General features: G+C 37.3%; 1 protein-coding gene across 5 annotated transcripts in view; it reads left to right on the forward strand.

Moving 5' to 3' along the window:
- Positions 1-27,537, forward strand: part of LOC110833713 (secretin receptor) — a 59,399-nt gene that overhangs the window by 18,110 nt on the left and 13,752 nt on the right. For all 5 annotated transcript variants that reach the window (XM_022072115.2, XM_022072119.2, XM_022072118.2 and 2 more), the window contains 2 exons: positions 20,521-20,585; positions 21,823-21,925. In XM_022072115.2, the coding sequence (XP_021927807.1) occupies positions 20,577-20,585; positions 21,823-21,925 (112 nt within the window). In that variant the 5' untranslated portion in view covers positions 20,521-20,576. The remainder of the gene's footprint in view (positions 1-20,520; positions 20,586-21,822; positions 21,926-27,537) is intronic.

Consider the following 27,537-nt stretch of genomic DNA (forward strand, 5'->3'; position numbering starts at 1 on the left):
CAGGGGCAGAGGATTTTACCGTATCCTACTTATCTTTTGATAAAGTAATTTGTCGAATGTAAAACAACATGGCGGCTGAATGAAATTTGTATTTAGCTTTTTCAGTGATAAACATGGCGACCGTGTTGACTGTGGAGATTATGTTTGACAAATATTACGTTTGGCAGTTTAAAATGATGGTCAATTAGTGAGACCATCTGTGGAAAGTATATTGGGTCCTGTCTCTTTCAAACTCGGATTAAATAAAAAAATATTAAAATATTACGACGTTTAATTACTCCTTGCGCATATTGTGTTCCTTTATGTATTGCTTTACACTAAGTTTGATATATTCTGAATTTTCTTTCATTATTAGAGCCCTGAGAAACAAGAATTCTTACATGTTTTTAAAACACATTTTACCTACATAGCAAAATATTCAAGCATATGTAAAAGTATTCAGAATATATTGGTTTTAATAATATGTTTGGATGTTGTTACACATTAAATTAACCACAAATAATTTGCCTTATTATAATATTCTGTCTTGCCCCAATACACACATTTTTGAGAGGGGTACCCGTTCTCGAGGCTACTCAATTTCTGCCAAAAGCGTACATGTGCTGTGTTTTAATACTGACGCCAAGAACGTAATGAATAATTTTAATTTTGCTCAATAAACTAACAAAATATGCCTTCTATTATAGCAATGAGGACAAAAATTGAATTTTATCTGAAAATTACGACATATAAATGAGATTGCTGTAAAATTATGCGTTAGTGTCCAGTCCACAGGTGGGTAATATATTGGAAATGTATGGGGTGATGATTTTTACCCAATATGAAATACATAATAATATTAATTGTGATGTATTTACAAATGTAAGCAATGTACTACTTCCGACTCGATCAGGACCCAAATTCTGCAGAGGTTATTTTACATCGAATTGCCTCTGTGTTAGTGATTACGTTTTCATGATCGGATTCTGTAGCTAATCGGTTGTTGGCTTCACAATTAAAGAATGCAAATTGCAAATTGATCGTTATTTTAGGAGTAATTAACTTTCTGAGTCGTAAAATTGGATGATGAAGTTAGTACGTCGCTGTGCGTCGTACAACAGCTCGTGCTTCAGCATAGTTGGTGTGTTACACGTAGCAGTTTTCGGGTGTTATTTTTTATGTACGTCTTTAACACGGACTGAGAGAGAGATTTTTGTTAGAAATTACCCCACAAATTTGCGATAATTTTTAATACGTTACAGGTGTTAACAGTCGCTATCTGTTTAAGTTATATATACAGAGTGAGACAGCGTTCATTCATAATTAAAGATAAACTAGCAGATCAAAGTTTATTTAAATTTATTCAAGGTAATATGCATTGGAAAAATTACTTCTGTAAACACTTGTTAGATATTGTTCGTAATGATTTATGCACTGATTAATAAAACTTTCCATTATGCGAAGTAACATAGCTGATAATAATGATATTAATTTTTCTAGAAATATATTTCATGACAGTCGATGAACACTTTAAAGACGGTGTTTTAACATCGAATAAATTACTCCTATGGTAACATTTCTTGGCCAGCCCGATCATCAGAGTTTTTCAAATACGTCCGACAAACTTAAATACTCTCAAACAAAAATTTCCCTAGAAATTAATGTCATATCACCCACCGCACGTGTTATTACTCTTAATAGTTGGAAATAGAATGTGATCTGCAGGCTAATATAATATTAATTTAAGTAGGATTTGAGGTTTTCACGGCTGTGAGTTTGAAGGTGGCTGTCTTCTGTTTCGCCGTGTAGCCTCACAGAAGTTTACCCCACTCATAGCCCTGATGATAGAGGCAGCAGGTACGTCAGTGAGACTACATTGCGTATTTTTACAGAAGAATATTTTCATACGGACCGCCCTGATAACATTAAGTCTTATCAAGAGGTCAATACAGTTTCTCGACAGCATTACGTCATGGTAGCAATAAAATTAAACCCCATGTTTGTAGAAAGGGATTTCATTGGTTGGATACGTAAAATAAATCAGCTGCATCCTTTCAAATGAAATAATAGTGATAATGGGAATGATAATAAACAGATAATTAGTGGATTGAACTTTATAGATAAACAATTAAACATTCTATTTTGAACATCACAATCTGATTATTTTGGTATTCATTACCTCCAGCCTCCCTGTATGTTTTTTTTTTATTTACGCAAATTTAAAATCATTTTTTGAACAGTCCATGTAGTTTCTGTGTTCCATGTAAAAACAGTTCTGCCGATAATCCGGTTGATCCGTTCGATTCCATTATTCACTCTTTCCTCTGCTTTGACGAGTTTTATGTACAAATGCAGGTCACCGCGTTCGCCTTTTATCTCATTTATAGGCGATGGATCAGAGGTCATCTTGCATTATTCCTATTTTTGATATTATACACAAAAAGGTTCCATTTCTTACTGGATTAAAGAGAAACCACAGAAAGACTAAGTAAGATTTCAAGTTACTGAGTGGATAACATTATTCTTACTAGAGGTCGCGCGAGTAGTTGTGGAACCTAAATGCGCGATGTGTTAGCCGAGAGAGGGGAGTTCAGTAGTAGTGGGGGTCGCACGGCCTCAGCTGCGGTGACGCACCGAACTAAACACAGTTAGAGCTACAAACCAACTGAAGCTGACACCCCTCTAGCGCGTGCTTCGGACGAGTCCATCTCATACGACCAAAATCAGTCCTTTGCGCAGGTGACATCACTTCTCGCGCGGCCTCTACAAAGTTATTTCTCACGCGTCTTCGCTGTCAGTAGTAACGTCGGTAATTTATTATTACTGTTTGTTTAACGTATTTACAAAGCCAATTTTGACACCGGAAATGAGAGAGGGAGATTCGAAGTCCTGCCTCTGAGAAATAATGTTGCATGGACAGTAATCGCGTCCCCGCTGATCCCCATCGTAGAGATATATCCCGGTGACAGCTCACTACCATTAGCTGACATCTTGTCTCTCTGTTGGGAGACAAAGCAAGTGTTAAATTGCTCCAACCCGATGTATTTACAGTGTAATGTCAGCAGCTGTGAGCTTATTAACTTCTCAAAGATTGCTGTATTAAACTAACACGGTTAACTTAAACGACGTACAGTTAACACCTTCAAGTAGCGGATTACAACTTTAAAAAAAAAAAACTTCACCGCGTTCATGAACTCAGTTTTTTTTTATTCATGTTCACAAACGCGTTACGCCATCATCCATCATCGTAATTGTCGTCATGGACCTTCAGCGTAATTATCCTGTTTGCTTTATTAGATTACGATGAATAAATATATTCACAGGTTGATGACTTTGGCTGTCATGGAAGGAAATCGCTTTGTTCTTCGACTTGAAGACAAACGTCAGCTGTCGTGAAATTTAAAATATGGCGAAAAGCAAAGTACGTACTCCCGAGACTCACTTCATGAAATAGACACGCGAACACCGGAGACGGAAATACATTTCAACGCCGTTTTTCGAAGCTTGGGAGGGAAATCTTCTATTTTGAGTTTGTGTGCTTCTATTATTTATTGATCTGAGTTTTCTAAATGAAATATATATATTTATTTTACAGTCTATACACAAACGCATTTAAAATAATGTTGTTAAAATATTATAACATTTATAGTATAAAGTATATTATATATATTTGATTAAACACAAACATGACGCACTTAAGATACAAATTTTCTAAATGAGTTAACTTATGCGGTGAAGCTGTCTTATACCCGAGTCCTGACAATCACTTTTCCATCTTTCTTCCCACAGCTAATCCCCCCTCAAATTCGTCTCATTGTCTTCTGCGTTAAATCTTAATTTGGGTCTTATCCTATTAGGTTCTTTCTCGTTGTGATTCTACCTTTGTACATTTCTAAAGCGTGGTCCTTTTTGTTATTAGTTAAGTTTGCCAATTTGTTTATCCTTAAATCCTCTCTATTTTTCATTTGGTATTCTAAGTTTTTCTTTGGTTTATCTCGTGTTCTTACTCGTTAGTCTGTTAATATCTGCCTTTTTGCATTCCAGAGGATTTTCTTTGTATGATAATATATTCATGTAATCAATTTATACATATTTATTTTCTCTTTCATAGGAGTTTCTCACTCCCCTAACTAATTTTTAAATTTTCTGTTATGATTTCTTCACTAACAATATTATTTGCCAGTGGTTTATTTCCAAAATATTCTCTTTAACTCTGTTTACGCTTTCAATCCCAGTGCTTCGTCCCACCTGCTTTAACAGTTAACAACTTTGCGTTTTGTATGGTTTTCAGTGTAAACACGAATTATGTCCTTAAAGACGAACAAATAGTTGATATTTGTAATGGTGATGTGTAGTGATTTCTTTGCGGTACGGACTAGTGAGACATAGTCCTTCAGCGAGGTGCGTCATCGCTGCAAATGACGTATGTAAATATTTGGACGTATTACCCATAAACATTGTCTCCCTTGAGCGCACGTTCTCAACAAGGGAAATGATCTAGATAGGTTATGTATTTTTTATATTTCTTTAACGTTTTACAATTATATTAGTTTATATCTTAATTGCGTCATGTTTGTGTTTTATTGATACAATATTTTATTTTCCGTCTATACACAAACTTAAAATAATGTTGTTTAAAATTACTTAAAATTATAACATTCTCAGTAGATACTGCATCTTGTTACATTTTATATTGACGACATGTTTCGATGTGTATTACATCATCATCAGGTCTATCAATTTTAAAAACTGTTGTACATCTTGCGTTGCGTATATTGATTTGTTCGATTTTAAGTCTCTTCCAAAATCACGATTTGAAAATTAATTTTACAGATATAAAACATCCAAGCACAACCTCCAAATTTAAAGGAAGAGACTTAAAATCGAACAAATCAATATACGCAACGCAAGATGTACAACAGTTTTTAAAATTGATAGACCTGATGATGATGTAATACACATCGAAACATGTCGTCAATATAAAATGTAACAAGATACAGTACCTACTGAGAATGTTATAATTTTAAGTAATTTTAAACAAACATTATTTTAAGTTTGTGTATAGACGGAAAATAAAATATTGTATCAATTATATTAGTGTTCCCTAGGTGGATTATTTGTTTTTATTTATATTTATTAATTTATTTTTCTTTGTGTATAATATTATTTCTATTTTGGGTTTGCCTGTACTTGGCTGTTATATTTAATACTGTACATTTATAAGTTTAGTTAATCTGTTTGTGTAATATTTTTCATTATTATTTTATTATTATTTGTATGTATTATCAGTGTTTGCCTGTTATTGGCTTCTTGCTGTTGGAAAACACGTAAATAAATTAATTGAATTGAATTAAAAACTAATAGAGATAAGCTTATTTAAAAATCTACAAAACTGATAGAACGGGTCAAATACACACTTCGGTCATCATTAAATATGGAATCCGAAGGCTTGATGTCAGAAAAATCAGATTCTGATATAACGTCTTTTTTTGTAACGTTCAAATCTTTCGATCCATAGACACAAAAAAAAAGCCAATTACAATCTCGCCTGTGACATGCCTATCTGACAATCAAAATTTAGTCGTACCTGCAGAGATACGCGACTAGACTCAATAAGGATTTTAATACTAAATTCCAGCCTCTGGGCTTCACAACGCTGTCAAACCTCCACGTACAAGGACTACCTAAACCTAAAAACCTTTCTAAAAGGCTTATAGGCTTATAAAGTGGTTATAAAAGGTTTTCCAACAACCACTCCTCCAAAAATCATTCAGGATGAACTCGCACTTGTACTGACAGTTCAAACCGTGATCCCAATGACCCCTTGGAGAGACAAAACTCCTCTGTACATGCACATAGTCAGAGGATGTCCCTTCTTCCGTGACCTCATGGAGAGAGAGAGAGAGAGAGACGAAGACCAGACCTCTGCAAGAAAATTCAAATGAAATGTTGGAGCCCGGATCACAGCTCAACCCCAACGACCCCCCCCCCCCCACAAAAAAAAAAACTTTCGGTGACTTCCCCCTACAGCTTCAACCAACCACGTGACCTTTATAACGTCGCAGGTCACACAGCAACACGCCAATTAAGACGTCCAGCTTGGGGTCTTTCGTATCCGAAAATAAAATTGGTATAACCCCTACTAAAAACAGTTGTGCCAATCTCTACTCCACTTTCTAACCCCAATTTCTCTCTCTCTCTCTTATTCGGCTTCAATATCTCTTCAGGAGTCATTGTACTGTACTTACATAGTCTGCTGTAAAGCAGATTTTGTGTAAAATTGCTATATATTTTTTTTCTCTGTGAAATTTAATGAAAACTTTAAAATTTTCTTATCTGTCAGTCTTATTCCGCGTCCTACGGCTAACATTTGGATCCATGGAATGCGCTTGTATGTGTTTGTGCGTGCGTGCGTGTTGTCCTGCTACCTGATTTATTTAAATTGGCGCTGAATTAAATCATTAAACCCTTCAGATATCATCGCGCAGGCGCGTTCATTCGAACCCATATTGTGTCGGCACATTTACTCTGTGTTGTGAGTACTAAATTTTTTGTATGCTTATATTGTTATTCGAGTCTTTGGAAAATAAACAAAAGCCAAACGCAAATTTTTGCCAAGGTTCCATATATGTTTTTACTTCGCTCAGTTTACGTTCCATCTGTCTTCTCAGTTTACATTCAACTGTCACAAACACATTATTTCGTATAAAGTCAGCGAGACGTCTGGTGTTCAATTTTATCTGCTGATGCTGTTATAATTACGTTTATAATTTGTCCTCTAGAGAGTTACGAAAGCTTTAATCGGTAAGTCTATTTATAAAATAAGACTTCACTGTTCTCAATGCAGAAGATAATCTCTCACGAATGTATGAGGAGAAGTGAGGTTAAGATCGGCACTGAGCGTGTTTTGTAGTAATTTATTTTAATGTTCACGCCTTTGTACCTTCATATTCAACTTTAACCCTTTCTTCAAGCTTATTTCGTTCTTAAACAGACTTTTCCCGCCAACTTTAGATTTTATTCATCCCATTTCAAACACGTAGAGAGCGACATTTTCCAATTGTACATCGTCGGGACACTTGAGGACTTCAGTCTTCCCTCGAGAGGTGACTGAATTCCAAAAATCGTGTCGAAACATGTTTCTTCTGCTGTGATAGTAATTGTGAATTCTATTCAGGTAACTTGTCCAGTCCAGAAGTTCTTTAATGTACGGCCGTTCAAGTCACATTGACATGAAGTTTAAATAAACCATATCTTATGTCAACGTTTCGAGAGCAATCTCTGCTCTCATCATCAGAGCTGCTACGTAACAAATCTGGTCCTTTGTAGCGCGCTCGGCGATGGCAGAATATATGGTTTATTCACCATTTAGCCACCTGACGAGGCTCGTAACCCAAGAATCTTTCATCAACTTCAGTCGCCGCGAAAGCTTTCACTTTTTATACATCACATTGACATGTTTTCAGCATCTTTTCACGTGCTGTAGAAATACTGAGCGTGACTTCATTTGGTTTTCTAACGCCTTGCAGTTTCACACTTTTTACATTCACAAAAACATTCAAATATGTAAGGAATATTAGACATTACGGGGGAAATTGTTTCGTGGCCTTGAAGCGTCTATTTTATTAATGGCTAATGGCTGTTTTCCCCATTTGACACGTCTTCAAAGAGTAGCTAGTAGCTAATTTCCTGGCCTGTCTGAGAGTCATTTAACTTGTCTCCATGTCGGTTGTCCTAAATCCCATTAAGTTTAATGGTGACTTACGGTGTTACGTAGTGTGTAATTACATCCAGGGCGTTGCAGTGAATTGAGACCACGTGTCCAAAGTTCTTGATATAAGTTGGCAGTGACACGGTGTATAATATTACAGTGACAATTTTGTAATAGTGGACCGAGATCATTAATTGGATTACACTAGTTCCATTTCAGTAGGCAGTAATTGTGTAAACTAATCATTTTAATGGAAACACACCCCACGTTTTTTTTTTTTTTGGATTACGATAAGGTTGGGGCGAGACCTAGAGGTCACATTAACCTCACTAAAATCACCGACTACAAAAAATTCAATTAATTTATCTTTATCATAAATTCTAAAGGCTTTTAAAATTAATTTGTTCGTATAACCCATCTTTTCTTGATGTTTAAATCTAATTTGTTTCTTTCATAATAACCTGTTTTCTTTTTAAAATTTTTTTAATGTAACCGGAGTGGCTGAGTATAGTGACAGACTACGGGTTGGATGACCGGGGTTCGATCTCCGACGGTGGCTAAGGACTTTTCCTCTAGCCTCTGCGTCCAGACCGGCTCTGGGGCCCACCCAGCCTTTTATCCAAAGGTTACCGGGGTCCGCGTGGCCGTGGCGTGACTCTAACACTCACCCCCCCATCTAGTGTCGAGTTTAAGAATTAGTAGGAGCTATACTTCCTCTCCCCCAAAGCGTCTATATGGCGTACAGTGGGACAGCTTTACTATCCAGAAATTTTGATGAAGTGAATTCAATGTGGCCTTAAAATGATCTGAATACTGTCTTCGGTTGGTCGAAAACTGCGCGTTTAGATACAATGATTGATAGTTTGAGAAGTTAATCTTCAATTGAAACAGGGCACACGGTATAATTCGTGATGACTGAAAGAAAATAAGTGGTTTTTCAGCGCTGTGATGTTAGTTTTAATCGAACTGTGTCAGAAGACTGGAAAAATACATAAACGTCAATTTACTTCCTTTTAGTGCTTCTCGCAGTGAACTAAAATAAACGGGTATATAAATGGCTCGGCTATTACGGTTCGTCCCTGTGTATCATCAAAGTTGATTCATTCCACAAGTTATACAGAGCAATATAAATTATAGTTTCTCATCCTATATGGCGTGGTCTATAAATGCTCCTTATGTCATTGGTGAGTTACGAGGCGCGTCCACAAAGTAAGTTTCCCACTCGTCCCACAGCTAGCAAACCTTATATTGCGCGAAGCGACTGTGCGTACGTGATAGAGCAATGACGTAGCATGGCGCATGCACTAACGGTACTTCCCGCGTTCTCACAGTAGCATCGTTGCAGCTGTTGAAGATGGAGGTTCTTATTCCAGCTCCCGCCGACTGTGAAGTGCGGTCAGTGATAACGCTAGGCCGCACACGGCTCGACGGACAGCAAGTCTCCTGCAGTAGTTCAGCTGGGAGGTGTTTAATCATCCACCCTACAGCCCGGACCTCGCTCCCAGTGATTTCCATCTTTTCCTACACCTCAAGAAATTCCTGTCCGGTCAGCGTCAGCGTTTTGAGAATGACAGAGAGGCGGAGATGGTTGTCACACAGTGGTTCCAATCCCAGGCGGCAGACTTCTACGACACAGGTATTCAAAAGTTGGTCCCACGGTATGACCAATGTCTCAATTCCGGTGGCGAATATGTTGAAAAATAGCTGGACACTTGCTGTATCTGTTGCAATAAATATTTCCATGAAATTGTGTTTTGTTTCTGTAAACGGCCCCAGGGAAACTTACTTTGTGGACGAGCCTCGTATAATTTGAATAATATCGAAATGGTTAAGGAATAGTTCAACTTAATTTAATTTCCTCGATTCAAATGATTTTGTATCTAAACTGGAAAACATTCTGTTGGAAAAATCAATGTCTCCTTACCAGTCCTTACCTTAACCGTCGTCCAACGCGGGGACACTCCCCTCTAGAACGGTGCTCTGTGTGACTCGAAGGACGAACTTGGGTGTTGCGTGGGAATGCTAGGTCGTGGGATATCGAAGAAAATAAACACAAACCCATAAATATATTGTAATTTATTTATTTGTGTGTCGTATAAAAAGTGTAGACCAAATCGGAAGTTAAGTATTAAATTAAAACATTACCAGAAAGTTGCACTTTAAAATAAAATACCAACGCAATGTCATTCAACTGCTCACGCGCAACTTCCACTGCGCATCTGATCATCTGCTGCCATAACCTCAAAACTTCGTTTGTAGTTTGGCTTTTATTCAGTAATTCTGGCCAAGGGCAGTGTCTTTCCTGTTATTGTGCTTGATATTATTTGAAAAGTCAATTGTTACTCGGCTTTTCAATGAAGGGAAATGATATAAACAGTAAAAAATACCTTAAAACAATATGCTGTTACTATTTAACACTGGAACAATGTAAGCGAGACTGAGACGGCTGGCTACATGCAGTGTAAGAGTAGGAGAGGGGGTTCAACAGGCGTTGAGGGGGTTCAAGAGGTGGAGAGGGGGTGCAACAGGCGGAGAGGGGTTCAAGAGGCGGAGAGGGGGTTCAAGAGGTGGAGAGGGGTGAAAGCGCTGGATGACAGAGCAGTTGAATGTTTACACTCTTACATGCGCTTAGTGAAGCAAAACGAAGTTTGTTGTACAAATACACACGCGAAACCCAAACCATCTTTGGCGTTTTGAGCAACAGCGATATATTTTTTTTTATGATACTACAGTGTGTATGATCCAATGTCCTGTGTTTGGCAAACAATTGGCATATATTTTGACGCTCGTAATCAAATGTCCGTTGGACAAACCGAAGTTATAGGAGGATTTACTGTACACTGAATGCGGTCGCTGGCTGTCAACTGTCCTCAAAAATGGAAATGATGTCTAAGGAAACTTAGGTTTAAAAATATTGTTTTCTACACATTTTGAGCAATTGACTGAATATATCGGTAATACTTCAGTGAAATCTTGTGGGAACAAATAAATTAATTTAATTTATTGAAGGTTTCAGTAAAATTAATAAAAATCAATGGAGATAATGCGAAACAAATGAAATCACAGCTGCACAGAATTGGTTTCTGCTGTCTACTTTGGACTAAGATAGATGTTCACATTGTTCTCAAAAACATTGCTGGTTTAACAATTATTTATTTTAATCCGTCTTATCACAATATTTAAAATTTCTTATAATTAAGATAATAAAATATCATTCATGTTCCATATCGATTGATCGATTTACATTTCGGAACATTTACACAACATGTTTCGGTTTTTATAAAACCATCATCAGGTGTAAAATATATCTAAGAACTTAAAACCCAATTATGATTTCTGTAGTTTTTTGGTGATGTTTCATTACGTTTGTTTTTCCATTTTTGGGCTAAGGTGTTGTTTTTCTTAAATGTTATTAGATGTACATATCGGCCTGTAAGTAAAAGATTGAAAGAAACACTAAAGAATTTGAAAGAATTTATAAAAGAATTTAGAGAATATAAATGAAAAATATATAAATTATAGTTAGAAAGTATCAATAAAATAGAAATAAAAATAAAACATACCAAAGATGTAGGAGTGAGTGTCCCGATGTGTCCAGAAGTACGACTGTCATCGTATAGGTGTGGGTCAATACTGACTGTGGTTGCTTGTGGAAGGAGTAAGTGAAAGGTGGCTGTCGGGGTTGGGGTTAATGATCTGTAGCGCAAGCAAACTAGTTACAGATTTAACACTGCTAATACAAGCCTACTGTTAAAACCTGAATCATATATAAACTTAATTTCCCTTGTAATGTTTTTGTTGCAGTCTCTGATGTGACTGCTGTTAAGGTTTTCTCGTGAAAATTATCTGTTTCTCTTAGTTTCTCCCCCCTTCCACCTTTTTGGGTCTTGGCTACATGTTTGACCTATTATAGTGTACTCCCCTTGAAGGGACTGCCTTGACATCTGGAGAAGAGTAAATTGCAAAATTCCATTGTCATAAGTTCTACCATTTTCACCTCTTCAGGTTTCGCTTTTCCCTTGAACAAGAACACTACGTAGGGCAGTCAAAAAGTTCCCTGTAATGGTAGGGCATATGGCAATGCTTACCTAATCACCTTCAAAGTAGGACCCTTGCGCACGCACACACACACACACACACACTTGCTCCATAAAATTCTTTCAAATTCTTTAGTGTTTCTTTCAATCTTTTACTTACAGGCCGATATGTACATCTAATAACATTTAAGAAAAACAACACCTTAGCCCAAAAATGGAAAAACAAACGTAATGAAACATCACCAAAAAACTACAGAAATCATAATTGGGTTTTAAGTTCTTAGATATATTTTACACCTGATGATGGTTTTATAAAAACCGAAACATGTTGTGTAAATGTTCCGAAATGTAAATCGATCAATCGATATGGAACATCAATGATATTTTATTATCTTAATTATAAGAAATTTTAAATAAAATTATATTGTGATAAGACGGATTAAAATAAATAATTGTTATAATATTCACAATATGAAGCAATTACACTATCTTATTGCTGGTTTAATCCAGCAGTCATTATAAGTCTGTGGGTTCCAACCTGTTCTGAGTTGGAAAACTGAAGAACTGGCTTTGATATAAATACAATATTTTGATCAGATATTGATATCAATCCTGATGATGGGGCCAAAGAGAATATCCGAAACGTTGGATTACAAAGCCATTCTGACACTGCTGATCGCCTTAGAATAATTCTTTACCAACTTTTATACCTTTATTGCATATCTGTAATACTGATAATCTACTAGAGACATGCATTTGAACAATGAAATGATTTTACTGAACCTTAAAAACAATACAATTGTTATTAATTTCAGACTGCTTCTCCGTGTAGAACCACGTATCACCACAGTAGCAGTTTTTTCTTTAAATTATTACCATAGAAAGATGTCTCGTAATTCAGAGTGAAAGGCTCAGATTGTGTTAAGGGGGATATACTAAGAAAATGTACTTTTTACGGAACTTTAATAATAAAAAAAAAATAATTATTCGTCATCTGAATAATTTTCACTGGTTATTTTGATGTTGTGAATAGCCCATTCATTTGCCCTAATTTTGTAATGAATAGGTTATTTGAGAAAGGAGATCAGTCATAATAAGTCAGTAGCTTCTTGTATTTCGTAAAAGTTAGTCTGTTCTTTTGTTCTTGGTTTTCTAGTTTTTTTTTGGTTCAGTCGTCCTTTTTATGTTTTCTTACACTCCATAAAGTCAAAACAATGCACGTCACTGAAAGGCCCCCTCGTCTAAAGAGTGGTATTCAACCTGGGGTACGCGAAGACATCTTAGGGCGTACGTGAAATTTAAAAAATATATATATTATTTTATGATAAACACTGAATAATCAGTAATGTAATTTATTTAATTTATTTTAAATGTAGATTATATACTACGTATAACTTGAATTATACACCGACAACTTTGGGGATACAAAGTTGAAGAGAAATTATATCTGGGGGTACGCGAAGACATCTTAGGGCGTACGTGAAATTTAAAAAATATATATATTATTTTATGATAAACACTGAATAATCAGTAATGTAATTTATTTAATTTATTTTAAATGTAGATTATATACTATGTATAACTTGAATTATACACCAACAAATTTGGGGGTACAAAGTTGAAGAGAAATTATATTTGGGGGTACGCGAAGGCATCTTAGGGGGTACGTGAAATTTAAAAAAAAATATTATTTTATGATAAACACTGAATAATCAGTAATGTAATTTATTTAATTTATTTTAAATGTAGATTATATACTACGTATAACTTGAATTATACACCAACAACTTTGGGGGTACAAAGTAGAAGAGAAATTATATCTGGGGGTACGCGAAGACATCTTAAGGGGTACGTGAAATTTAAAAAATATATATTATTTTATGATAAACACTGAATAATCAGTAATGTAATTTATTTAATTTATTTTAGATGTAGATTATATACTATGTATAACTTGAATTATACAAATTATACTTTGGGGGTACAGAGTTGAAGAGAAATTATATCTGGGGGGTACGCCAAGACATCTTAGGGGGTACGTGAATTTTAAAAAATATATATTATTTTATGATAAACACTGAATAATAATTAATGTAATTTATTTAATTTATTTTAGATGTAGATTATATACTATATATAACTTGAATTATACACCAAAATCTTTGGGGGGTACAAATTTGAAGAGAAATTATATCTGGGGGTACGCGAACAAAAAAGGTTGAATACCGCTGGTCTAAACCACAGTCGTTATCAATGAAGAACATTAAAGCTCACAAGATGGCGGCGGATTGTTGAAATAGTGGATTTAGAAACAATTTTAATACTACGACATTAACATGTCTACTTCAGATTCAGAATCCAGCATTTCAGATTATAAAGGAAAATAATCAAAGGGCGATAGATGAAACCTTTGTAAGATTTGAGGTTTTCGCGGCGATGAGTGTGATGATGGTTTCATGAATTCTGGCCGAGTAGGATATCTTTTGAGTCTCCAGTTTATAAAAGCGAAAAATTCAACATAAAAGATACCGAGATTTTCCACTGCAGACTTGAAATATCTGGGACAATGAAATTTTGGCTGCGCGCACTGTGTAATGACCGTGAAACTTTGATATAATTAACGTAGTTATATGTTCAGTATTTGAGCCTGACATGAATTGTAATAATAATAATTTGGAACCCGGATTTTTGGTTGACCGTGTGTGTCTAAAGCGAGGGGTCTCGTGCGCTTGACACTGGGACCATGGGTTCGAATCCCACTCAAAGCATGGATGTTTGTCTGCGTTTTTCTGTGTTGTGCGACGGGCTATTCACTCGTCCAAGGAGTCGTACCGAATGTCTAAACCAGGGGTGGCCAACCCGCGGCCCGCGGGCCGCATGTGGCCCGCCTTGACCATTTTTCCGGCCCGCGAGATTCATCACACTTTTACAAAATATATTTATTTTATAATGGCCAAAGTAGTGAAAACCAATGTATTAAAAAAATACATTATTTGTGCATCCATATATTCAAAAATTATCTGTCGAAATTATGAGAAAAAATTAACTTTGATTTTAAAATAATATTCTTGCGAATATATGACAGATATTGCCTGTTTTATTCATGAGTTTACAGTTATATGTGGCCCGCGGAGTTATGATGCATTTCCAAAGTGACCCGAAAGATCATTTGGGTTGGCCACCCCTGGTCTAAACAGATAAAGAAATCTACAAAATTAGGCGACTGTACTCCGCATAGGAGCGGAAAGGATATAATGAATGAAATAGTTTTTGTGAGCCGAATTTGTAGTCGCAAATTGGATTAAACTTTCCCCGCAAAACGAAAGCATATAACATGAAACCCTGATGGCTTCGAAATACCGATTAAAAAGTCTCGTACATTACTGCTTTAGAATTCCAGTAGTTTGAAGTTTCCACATGTCATTGGCTGATCATAGTCGAGGACAAATCAGTGTTGAATTTCGAGTGACTTTCTCAAACTGTTCGTGACATGGATAATTCTGTCTCTCAAGATTTTTGGAACGTATTATACGTTTATAAATAATAAATGGTGACACCCTTTCGCACTACTTTGTAACATCTCTGCTTTTCTCATAACTGTGACGAATTGACGACAGTCCTGCTGAGAGACCACTGGGGTGTCGAACTATTACATGGTCCCAAAGCAGTGTTTTTTTTGTGACGAAACCTCGTACTGAAACACCCCTTGGGACAGTCAGAACAATAAAAATATAAATTTAATTATAATAATCTTACAATGCAAAGTGGCGTACTTCATTGACCTGACAAAGGATAAAGAAATCCATCTTATAGGGCGGGCTTCATCGTTATGTTCTGGCAATGAGCAGGATCAACGTTTCGAAGTCAGTTTCTGCATCCATCATCGTTGTAAATTGGACCACGTCCTGTTTTCATACTTTTACAAGGTTTCCTGCTCCAAAATCCAACCTCGTCGCAGAGGGTAGTAACAGTCTTGGTCCAGCGAAGCGAAGATGCGACATGTCGAGGGCTGGATCGCATTGAAGTGGTGATATCAGCGTTGCTAACGACCTCTTCGGGGCCCCGGGGTACACCCTATCGTATTTTACGAGGCTCGTCCACAAAGTAAGTTTCCCTGGGGCCGTTTACAGAAACAAAACACAATTTCATGGAAATATTTATTGCAACAGATACAGCAAGTGTCCAGCTATTTTTCAACATATTCGCCTCCGGAATTGAGACATTTGTCATACCGTGGGACCAACTTTTGAATACCTGTGCCGTAGAAGTCTGCCGCCTGGGATTGGAACCACTGTGTGACAACCATCTCCGCCTCTCCGTCATTCTCAAAACGCTGACGCTGACTGGACAGGAATTTCTTGAGGTGTAGGAAAAGATGGAAATCACTGGGAGCGAGGTCCGGGCTGTAGGGTGGATGATTAAACACCTCCGAGCTGAACTCCTGCAGGAGACTTGCTGTCCGTCGAGCCGTGTGCGGCCTAGCGTTATCACTGACCGCACTTCACAGTCGGCGGGAGCTGGAATAAGAACCTCCATCTTCAACAGCTGCAACGATGCTACTGTGAGAACGCGGGAAGTACCGTTAGTGCATGCGCCATGCTACGTCATTGCTCTATCGCGTACGCACAGTCGCTTCGCGCAATATAAGGTTTGCTAGCTGTGGGACGAGTGGGAAACTTAATTTGTGGACGCGCCTCTATGTATCTCCATGGATGATTACTTTTGTTCCCCAGGTCTCGTCTAACGGTAATAGAAAACGAGGATGAAATAGTAGTGGTGGAAACCATACAAAGAAGTACACAGATATTACAATTCCTTCTGTAAGTTCATTAATCTCAGCAAGGAACAAGAATTTGTGGAATATCGCTTTAGGGAGAACCAGCGGTCATAGCATACCAACACCACTCCTCTAACAGAAAGAGCTAACAACTTTATGATTTCCGTTAAACAACTTCGCTGCCTCTGCACAGGATTTCGTCGCCATGAATTTGATTCAAATGCTTACGTACAGTGAAATAATTTCGACTGAAAGCTGAGCAAATATGACAATATATGAACTAGAACTGGCGACAGTCAGAAGTAGCTTTCGTTTCTGTTATCAAGAACTTCAAGATCGAAACATCCCGGTCCATATTAGTGGCCCGAACGACGCTGATAATATATATTGTCACTAACCTTTAGTGGTGTGGTTACCTGTAAATATCTCCAATGATTTCCAGAAAACTCAGTAAGATCGAATCGTAAGTGTGCATTCTGCATTTCAGTCCAATCATTTCCGTTTCTGCCCTAATGCATTAACGTTGTCCGTTAGTTTCCTAGATGAATTTTAGTCCAGCGATACGGAAATCTAAAAATATCTCGACAATTTAATGACGTCTGTCCTGGTGGTTTATTATTATTATTTAGTGTTCTGTCTGACGACAGGTCCATATGAACAGGATCCTTCCATCCTTTTCTCGGACTGGGACCTGTTCATATACGTTCTTGGCAGATGATCCAGAAGTGGTTTGCCATTGCCTTCTTCTGTGTGTGAATGGAGTAATTGTTGGGATGCCACGGAGAAACCGGTAAATGCCCCGGAGGAAAACTCCGTGTTGCCTAGACCACGGCCTTGCCCAACACAAGTTATAAATTCGGGCACCGCCGGGAATCGAACCCGAGACCCCAGGATTACAAGGCCAGCGTTCTAACCGCTAGACCACCTCATCTTATTATTATTTAGTGTTCTGTCTGACGACAGGTCCATATGAACAGGATCCTTCCATCCTTTTCTCGGACTGGGACCTGTTCATATACGTTCTTGGCAGATGATCCAGAAGTGGTTTGCCATTGCCTTCTTCTGTGTGTGAATGGAGTAATTGTTGGGATGCCACGGAGGAAAACTCCGTGTTGCCTAGACCACGGCCTTGCCCAACACAAGTTATAAATTCGGGCACCGCCGGGAATCGAACCCGAGACCCCCAGGATTACAAGGCCAGCGTTCTAACCGCTAGACCACCGTGGCTTGTTGGTGGTTTATGAACCGTGGGGGAGGGGGGACTGAAGCTGACATTTTTGGCATTAAAAACAATTGAATACAATCTGCGTGTTTGACATTTTATGCCAAATATTTTTAGTTTATATCAGACAATTTTAAACAGGTTTTTGCTTAAAGCAAGTGGAAATATTACCACGTCCGTTTAATGCAGTTTCTGTTTTAGAGAGGTTGCACTGCATACATTTTAATTTTATTTCGTCTCTGTGAGGCGGATGCAATTATCCCCCCCCCTCCCCGATACTTGACACCGCGTGACCCCGTTACAGATCAGAAAACACAGTCGTTGGTCTTCCACACGGGGATGTTGGGCCACGCCCATCCGATGAGTTGCTTCGTGATCTTATCCCAGTCGTAACTAATGGAATTAGCCGGACGTGGGCTCAGGATTTCCGTGTACATTACGTAAATGAAGAGGTTCTCTTGTTCGTGTGATTTACTAATGCAACTTAATTCTACTTTATTTTTAGCAAAAACTTATCTTATCGACAGTCATTTGTTCTGTTGCTGTGTGATGTAACTTTCAAATACAGAACTTTCGAACTGATTTGATGGGAAATCTAGCTAATTATATCTATATCAAATCTAAAAGTTCTTGACGATGGTGAAGAGTCAATTGAATAAAAATTTTCTTGGATATTATCCATCGTCTATTAAATATAAAACGTAAAAACGACGTTTCGGAGATAGGACTCTATCTCCGTCTTCAGATTGTAATAAAAGATTTCTTGGATATTATCCATCGTCTAGTAAATAAAATATAAAACGTAAAACGACGTTTCGGAGATAGGGCTCTATCTCCGTCTTCACATTTTAATAAAAAATTTCTTGGATATTATCCATCGTCTATTAAATATAAAACGTAAAACCGACGTTTCGGAGATGGGACTCTATCTCCGTCTTCAGATTGTAATAAAAGATTTCTTGGATATTATCCATCGTCTAGTAAATAAAATATAAAACGTAAAACGACGTTTCGGAGATAGGGCTCTATCTCCGTCTTCACATTTTAATAAAACATTTCTTGGATATTATCCATCGTCTAGTAAATAAAATATAAAACGTAAAACGACGTTTCGGAGATGGGACTCTATCTCCGTCTTCAGGTTCCTACACAGTTGGGCCCACTAGATAGAGCTAATCCCTATCTCCGGTCCGGAGATAGGGATAGAGTCCCATCTCCAAAACGTCGTTTTACGTTTTAATAATTTATTTACTAGACGATGGATAATATCAAAGAAATTTTTTATTCAATTAATTATATCTAACTGAACAAACTCTTATTGAAGCACAGCCCTCTATAAAAGTTAATAGTCGCTCATTTAATCAACAAATACAACTATTTTATTTAACCCGAATTTTAATTACCGTGTTCATAAGTACATGCTACCGGTCCGTGTTTTTAGCCTGATAAATTCAATCAATTCCTTATCGTATTTTTGTTAATTATCCATTTTTTATATTATCGTACCATGTACGCCCAGGTCATCTGCGTGTTGAATGACGCATCCATCTTATCATATCAGATCATTTCATCATTTCTATGTGGCGAGTCTGAATCCAGTTTGAACCATTTGACTAAATGTATTAATTTCCCTGATGCCACTGATGATGACCTCTTGAGGTCGAAACGCGTATGGCAATAGTGTCTTTTTTATAGTGTTAATAATTATTGGTTTGCTTAATCTATATGGATTTAATTTTATCAAAATTTTGTATGATCTGAAGCTTTCACGGCGACTAAGTATACAATGAATTCTTCTCGGGCTACCAGCCGTGTCAGGTGGTTGAAAGGTGAAAACACCAAAGTTTCGAGAACCTTCTTCGTCCTCGTCCTCAGGGTACTGAAGACTTAAATGTTATAATCACCATTTCAATAGCTGATCGCCACACTGCATACTTCTTCCGTCCATGGACACGTATCAACCATAGGGGTGAACTGATCTTCATAACATTTTAAAGTACGAATATTTCCTTCTAAAGATGGCTGTCTTCACATGTCCTTGATGTAGCCGTGAAAACCTCAGATCCTAAAACCTTTCCTTCTGCTATGCAATGCCGTAAGGTTAAAATGCAACTTATCGTTATATGTGTATGAATCAATTATTGTTACTAGATCACAGGCTAATTAATGTAACATATCAATTCAAGACGGCAGAGGAAAGAAATTCTGAAACCTCGTGTACATTGAATATACCTCAAGCATTGTCCAAAGGAATATCGCTTTTTCTGTCACACGTTATCACGAGAGCTTACAGAATCTGGCTAAACATGAACCTAACCTAACATAACCTAACATAACCTAACGTAACCTAACATAACCTAACGTAACCTAACATAATCTAACGTAACCTAACATAACCTAACATAACCTAACGTAACCTAACGTAACCTAACATAACCTAACGTAACCTAACATAACCTAACATAACCTAACCTAACCTAACCTAACCTAACTCTCAACTTGTCTTAAATACTGAGCTACATTTGATGATAGTTTGTGCTGTTATGGCAGAGTGCCAAGATCTAGAAAGAAAAGATTTACGAGCTGGATGATTTTTTCAAAAATGTGTCGGCAGTAGTCTATAAATAATAACTGATAGAGGACAGTGAATCAATTTATAAGTTACGAATTTCAAATTGTTATCATTGATACGTAAAACTCCGCTACGGCAACTTCTCTTCGAAGGACGTATCACAATCGCCTGCTTCTGTCTGAATCCGCAAATAAAAGTAGTTCGTTGTCTTTCTCTTTTCAGGAAGGAGAATGAGATTCACGCGTAGCCAGTAGAGGAGCGTCACTAAGCCTTTCAAAATGCCACGGGTGAGTTTACAGAAACATTTTTCCCATTTTTAAAACGTCTAAAAGACTCTCAAACCATGACAGGGGAGGGACAACACAGAACAGTGTTGACGTACATCTGTGTCGAATGGGGTTCGAACCGAGAATCACTGCTGTCAAGATCCACGTTTTAGACCGCGTGGCCTTCCCCTGCAATCGGTTTCCTTTATTTGATTTCATAACTGAGTAGTGTAAACGTCTTTGAAAGCCGAGTACAAATGCCATTTCTCGTGTTTAAATATTTGCTCGTCTTTGTAGTGGTTACAACACAAATTCTTTGATCTCCACATATACTCTGACGTGGTGTTTACGACGTCGGGAAATTTAAGTCTTGTTCGTTTTACAAAGTAAAATCTAAAATTCGAAAAGGGTCACGAACGGACATTCTGGACAGAGATATTTTCAATTCTGAAAGTATTTATCGAACATCTCAACGTGTCTGTGAACTAGAATATTTACGAGATGACCTACTTAAAGTTAGTTCTGTGCTTGTAAACTTTTATCATTCATGGAACGGAGTTTAAAATAGATAAAAGCCTGCAGCTGTTAACGCGGTATCATTACTAATCATCAAATCATAGGAATGGGTTGTAATTTAATTATGACGTAATCAGATATCCCTCAGTGGACTCGTTTTCAAGATGGATGCATTGTACACTAACACATTTGTACTGGTAAATACAATTGAAATTATATATTTGTTTACTGCGTCATAAAACATTGTCTTTATAAGATGGTAAAGTTGCGTCATATTGTGTTATAATAAGTATATATTAAATCTTGTCCGTCTAATCACAATAATTCTTATTAAATATTAAAATATTACAATAATTAACATTTAAAATATTTAAAATATTAAATGATGTTCTTTATCGAAATATTCGATTTACATTAGACCATCATTTTTCATGTTTCACGATATTAAATATTAAAACATTACAATAATTAACATTTAAAATATTAAATGAGAAATTTAATATTTTAAATATTTTAAATGTTAATTATTGTAATATTTTAATATTTAATAAGAATTATTGTGATTAGACGGACAAGATTTGATATATACTTAATATAAACATTGTCTTTGTTAGTTTACCATTTTCCCGCCAGTATATCTGTGATATCACATAACCTCTAAAATCTGCAGTTCGTTCGAGACGTACGGACCTTTACACTGGCATGGGATACAAAGACTTAGTTAACATGGATTATTTTGCAGGAGGGACTCCGTGTGTTGAGCCCAGAGGAACAGCTCAAATGGCTGAAAGCGAAGGAGGAAACCTGTTCCAGGAATGTCTCAAGAAATCCCTCCGCGTCCGCAGGTAAGTCCCTTCCGCGCAGGCGCAGTACTCACTTGAGTTTTGTAAATAGGCTACCACGTGACAGGTCAGTGAAGCTGTAATTTAATTACGTGTGTTTTACCCATTTCTAGTATGCTAACGTTTCTACCGTACAATTCTCGGACCTTAAGTCTCGTGAATTCCGATGTATAGGTGAAATATTTGCGCAGAAGGAGGTTATGTTTGATCTACAACTCACCTAAATGATATCATCAGAGATCTCCACGTTGTGATCTCTGTCTCCCCACTATCACCTCTAAAACCCTGAACATAACAAAAGTTTTGAGAATTAAAAAAAATGTTTTATATTTAAGTTTCTGCAAATATAAAATAAAACTGTATAATTCGTATTATAGAAACTTCTGTATTATATACGTTGCCTAAAGAATCTGAGGCGCGGTATTTTATAAAATTCCTAGGATTCTACCTGGGCAAAGTATAAAATAAGCTGTTAGTTTCATACATTGCCTAAAAGTTCTAGGCATTTTATAAAATGCCTGGGCATTCCATAGAATGTCTGAATTTCATATTTTGCCTAATGACTTTAGGCATTATGTACATTGCCGGATTTCATAGTTTGTCATGTTATAATTCGGTGGTCGCTTGTCAGTAAGTTTCTCACCGCTGTCAACAGCGCCACGAAGCTGAAGGTGGCCATTTTGAACACCTACACTAAATTCGTAAAATAAAAAAAGCATAAAGTGCCAATGTTGACATGTTTAATGGTTCAGTTTCTTTTAAAAAGTCTGTATTTCATTCCTTGAGTGTGTGTAAATATTTTTGGGACATACTGGATGTGTGTCTGTTCGCTCCTACAAAATCCATTCTCCCCTCCCCTCTCCCCTCCCCTCTCCCCCCTCTCTCCCCTCCCTCTCTCCCCTCCCCTCTCCTCTCCCCTCCTTCCAAAATTCACAAGAAACTTTTGCGATGTCCCACAGCCTAGCTGTTAATTTTCCTTCGTTGTCCTCGCCAGAAGGGATTTTCTTTTCCGGACTTACAAAAATTTGAAATGTTTTCCGTCCTCCGGGGAGTTCTGTAGCACACGCAAATGTGTCGGAAGACCTCGGAAGTGATTTCCAAAACCGGAAATCTTAGGCATGTATACAAAATACCTGTTTTTCAGTCCTTCCTTTGGATGGGGTTTGGATTCAGTTAATTCACATTCTAAACATCGAGCTCAAAGAAGAGGTTATACTGTCGGTAAGGCATTAAGGTCGAATTTCTTTGGGAAAGAAACTTGGGTTCGGCCGGAGGCGGCCTTCGATAATCGAGGTCGTATGTTACGAACTTAAGAACTGAAGACTATAATTTTGAATACGCCGTGAAGGGCGTTGTTAAACGAACAACAGACTTCGGCGTCTTTCAAGATTTCGAACTATAATTTCAAAGTTTCAGTCAAAATAATTTGAAATGCAGTTTATTTCTTTTTCTTTCTGATAGAGTGTGTTCAAGTGCTGGAATATGTTTCCACCGTAACTTCGTAAAATTCTGAACCGAATTGACGTGGTTAATCGTACAGGAGTTATTCACTTTTAACAGCCTTGAACATTTCATACCAATTATCATCGAATTCATTTTCTATGTGAAATTCACTAAAAATAACGCCAAATTTAGTTAAATATAACGTCAGGGTAATATTCCATCTTCCCGCAGGGCGTGTTGCATCCGAAATGTTATTCCCTAAAAATAATTGTCCATAATCAGCTGATAAGCTGTTGATATTGTTGTATGGGTGCGAAACATGGTCTCTCACTCAGAGGGAGAAACACAGATTGCAGGTGTTTGAGAATCGGGTGTTGAGGGGGATATTTGGGCCTAAGAGGGAAGACGATGGGGCGTGGAGAAAACTGCATAATGATGAGCTTAAAAATCTGTACTCCTCTCCCAGTATTGTCAGGGTGATTAAGTCGAGAAGAATAAGATGGGCTGGGCATGTAGCGCGCATGGATGGGACAAGAGGTGTGCACCGGGTACTGGTTGGGAAGCCTGAGGGGAAGAGACCGCTGGGGAGACCTAGACGTAGATGGGAGGATAATCTCAGGCGGGATCTAAGGGAGATAGGAGTTGAAGGAGACTGGATTTTGTTGGCCCAGGACAGGGTCCGGTGGAGGGCTTTGGTTAATTCGGTGATGAACCTTCGGGTTCCGTAAGCCATCTGGTTGGTTGGGTTCACTATTTGGGAAGCCTGAGGGGAAGAGACCGCTGGGGAGACCTAGGCGTAGATGGGAGGATAATCTCAGGCGGGATCTATGGGAGATAGGAGTTGAAGGAGACTGGATTTTGTTGGCCCAGGACAGGGTCCGGTGGAGGGCTTTGGTTAATTCGGTGATGAACCTTCGGGTTCCGTAAGCCATCTGGTTGGTTGGGTCCACTATTTGGGAAGCCTGAGGGGAAGAGACCTCTGGGGAGACCTAGGCGTAGATGGGAGGATAATCTCAGGCGGGATCTATGGGAGATAGGAGTTGAAGGAGACTGGATTTTGTTGGCCCAGGACAGGGTCCGGTGGAGGGCTTTGGTTAATTCGGTGATGAACCTTCGGGTTCCCTAAGCCATCTGGTTGGTTGGGTCCACTATTTTGGAAGCCTGAGGGGAAGAGACCGCTGGGGAGACCTAGACGTAGATGGGAGGATAATCTCAGGCGGGATCTATGGGAGATGGGAGTTGAAGGAAACTGGATTTTGTTAGCCCAGGACAGGGTCCGGTGGAGGGCTTTGGTTAGTTCGGTGATGAACTTTCGGGTTCCGTAAGCCACCTAGTTACTTAGTTAGTAACGCCAACCACTACGTCATAAACTGCGAGCGATGATTGGTAGGATTCGTATTGAGTCAGTGAAAAGTCATTATTCCTTTTTCCTCAGTCACTGCTCATTTTCTGTTGATTGAATACAAGATCAAACGTTTTCTTCAGTACAGAAAACGTCTGGAACGTTAATCCGTTTCGTGAAATTTCATTTTTGTTTTCCAAGAATCTGGTTTTACACAGACGAGCCAGAGACTTGGTTTGTGAGGCGTTCTTTCCTGAACGTACGTCTGTGGTGCAGTGCAAGAAGATGGCGTTTGAAAAAGGACAAAGGACGACACGTGTCAGCGGAATTTCATCTCCCAACAATACATAGTCGTACTTGACACTGCTAGCTTTGTTGGTCTTTCTGTCCGCACGACCAAACGTCACTAACTGGCCACTCTTTCGTTGAACTGTCTAATCAGACAGGAGACCGATGTGCTTCCGTGTCCTCTGTACGCTCTGTGGGTTTGTTTTTGCATCTGATGTATCAGCGGACGGATAGCAAACAAGCAGGTATTTTTTGTTCTAATTTAAAAGGCAGTGGACCTTCGATCCTATGATAAACAGATTGTCAGTCTCCCTCTATTGCATGCGAATGTAATTTTGAGATCGTTGTGAATGTTGTTTATATACGAATAAGACCCCGAATTATATTTCTGCAATGGGTTTCTGTCACTAAAGAAAGTTTATCCGGTTTTATGGCAGTAAAATCAATTAAATCAGTGGTATTCAACCTTTAAATGTTCGCGTACCCCTGAGATATAATTTCTCTTCAATTTTGTACCCCCAAAGTTGTTAGTGTATAATTCAAGTTATACATAATATATAATATACATCTGAAATAAATTAAATAAATTACATTACTGATTATTCAGTGTTTATCATAAAATAATATATTTTTTTTAAATTTCACGTACCCCCCTAAGATGTCTTCGCGTACCCCCAGATATAATTTCTCTTCAACTTTGTACCCCCAAAGTTGTTGGCGTATAATTCAAGTTATACATAATATATAATCTACATCTAAAATAAATTAAATAAATTACATTACTGATTATTCAGTGTTTATCATAAAATAATATTTTTTTTTAAATTTCACGTACCCCTTAAGATGTCTTCGCGTACCCCCAGATATAATCTCTTTTCAACTTTGTACCCCCAGAGTTGTTGGTGTATAATTCAAGTTATACATAGTTCATAATCTACATCTAAAATAAATTAAATAAATTACATTACTGATTATTCAGTGTTTATCATTAAATAATTATTTTTTAAATTTCACGTACCCCCTAAGATGTCTTCGTGTACCCCGGATATAATTTCTCTTCAACTTTGTACCCCCAAAGTTGTTGGTGTATAATTCAAGTTATACATAGTATATAATCTACATATAAAATAAATTAAATTAATTACATTACTGATTATTCAGTGTTTATCATTAAATAATTTTTTTTTTAAATTTCACGTACCCCCTGAGATGTCTTCGCGTACCCCAGGTTGAATACCACTGAATTAAATGACACGAATTTCAGCATTTTTCTTATATAGGGACATCGGTGAACGATTTCTGGATTGATTTTTGTGGTCAGTTTCAAAGTAAACTTGCCCTGTGTTTTTTGATCTCATAAAAAAAGTACAAATTTGGCTTTGAGCTGTTTCCGACTGAAAGGCCCGTGGCTGCAACTGTTTACTCTGTTTGTGCTTTTAAAGCTTCGTCGTTGAGTTATTCCAGCTCAGAAGTGAACGCAATTTAACGTTGCCTCTCTGTGCTTATTCTGATGTGGTAAGCAGGAAAATAGAATTCACCTGAGTGATTCGTCGAAAGCACTTAATTCTTTGAACTAGTGGTAACTATATTTACCGCCAACGTCAGTATTCAGTGATTATGTTTCTTGCCAGCAGAGGGTTTCGTACGATTTTCATAAAAAAAGAGCGATTACTTCACTAAACAGAATTAACAAATTATTTATCTTTGGTGATGGAGACGCGTTATGATCTCTGACGTTAGAAACTGAATTTCGTCTCCTCTATTTCCGGTTTAACGATGTTTATACATTTTCCGGTACCCTTTACGGGTCCCAACTTCCCGTTGGCATGATCTATAGACATTCGGTAGGACTCCTTGGATGAGGGATCGGCCCGTCGCAAGGCCTCTACCTGTACACAGGACAGCATGAAAAACATCCATGGCTTGAGTGGGATTCGAACCCACGGTCCCACCGACAAGGCTCACGCCTCGAAACTGAATTTATAAATAGTATTTAACAATTATTTATTTTAATCCGTCTGATCACAATATTTAAAATTTCTTATAATTAAGATAATAAAATATCATTGATGTTCCATATCGATTGATCGATTTACAATATTTAAAATTTCCTATAATTAAGATAATAAAATATCATTGATGTTCCATATCGATTGATCGATTTACAATATTTAAAATTTCCTATAATTAAGATAATAAAATATCATTGATGTTCCATATCGATTGATCGATTTACAATATTTAAAATTTCCTATAATTAAGATAATAAAATATCATTGATGTTCCATATCGATTGATCGATTTACAATATTTAAAATTTCCTATAATTAAGATAATAAAATATCATTGATGTTCCATATCGATTGATCGATTTACAATATTTAAAATTTCCTATAATTAAGATAATAAAATATCATTGATGTTCCATATCGATTGATCGATTTACAATATTTAAAATTTCCTATAATTAAGATAATAAAATATCATTGATGTTCCATATCGATTGATCGATTTACAATATTTAAAATTTCCTATAATTAAG

The sequence above is a fragment of the Zootermopsis nevadensis genome, unplaced genomic scaffold (genome assembly GCF_977971745.1).
Source record: "Zootermopsis nevadensis isolate Lab colony 2312 unplaced genomic scaffold, Znev_1.0 Znev_ptg000028l, whole genome shotgun sequence".
NCBI classification, from domain to species: domain Eukaryota; kingdom Metazoa; phylum Arthropoda; class Insecta; order Blattodea; family Termopsidae; genus Zootermopsis; species Zootermopsis nevadensis.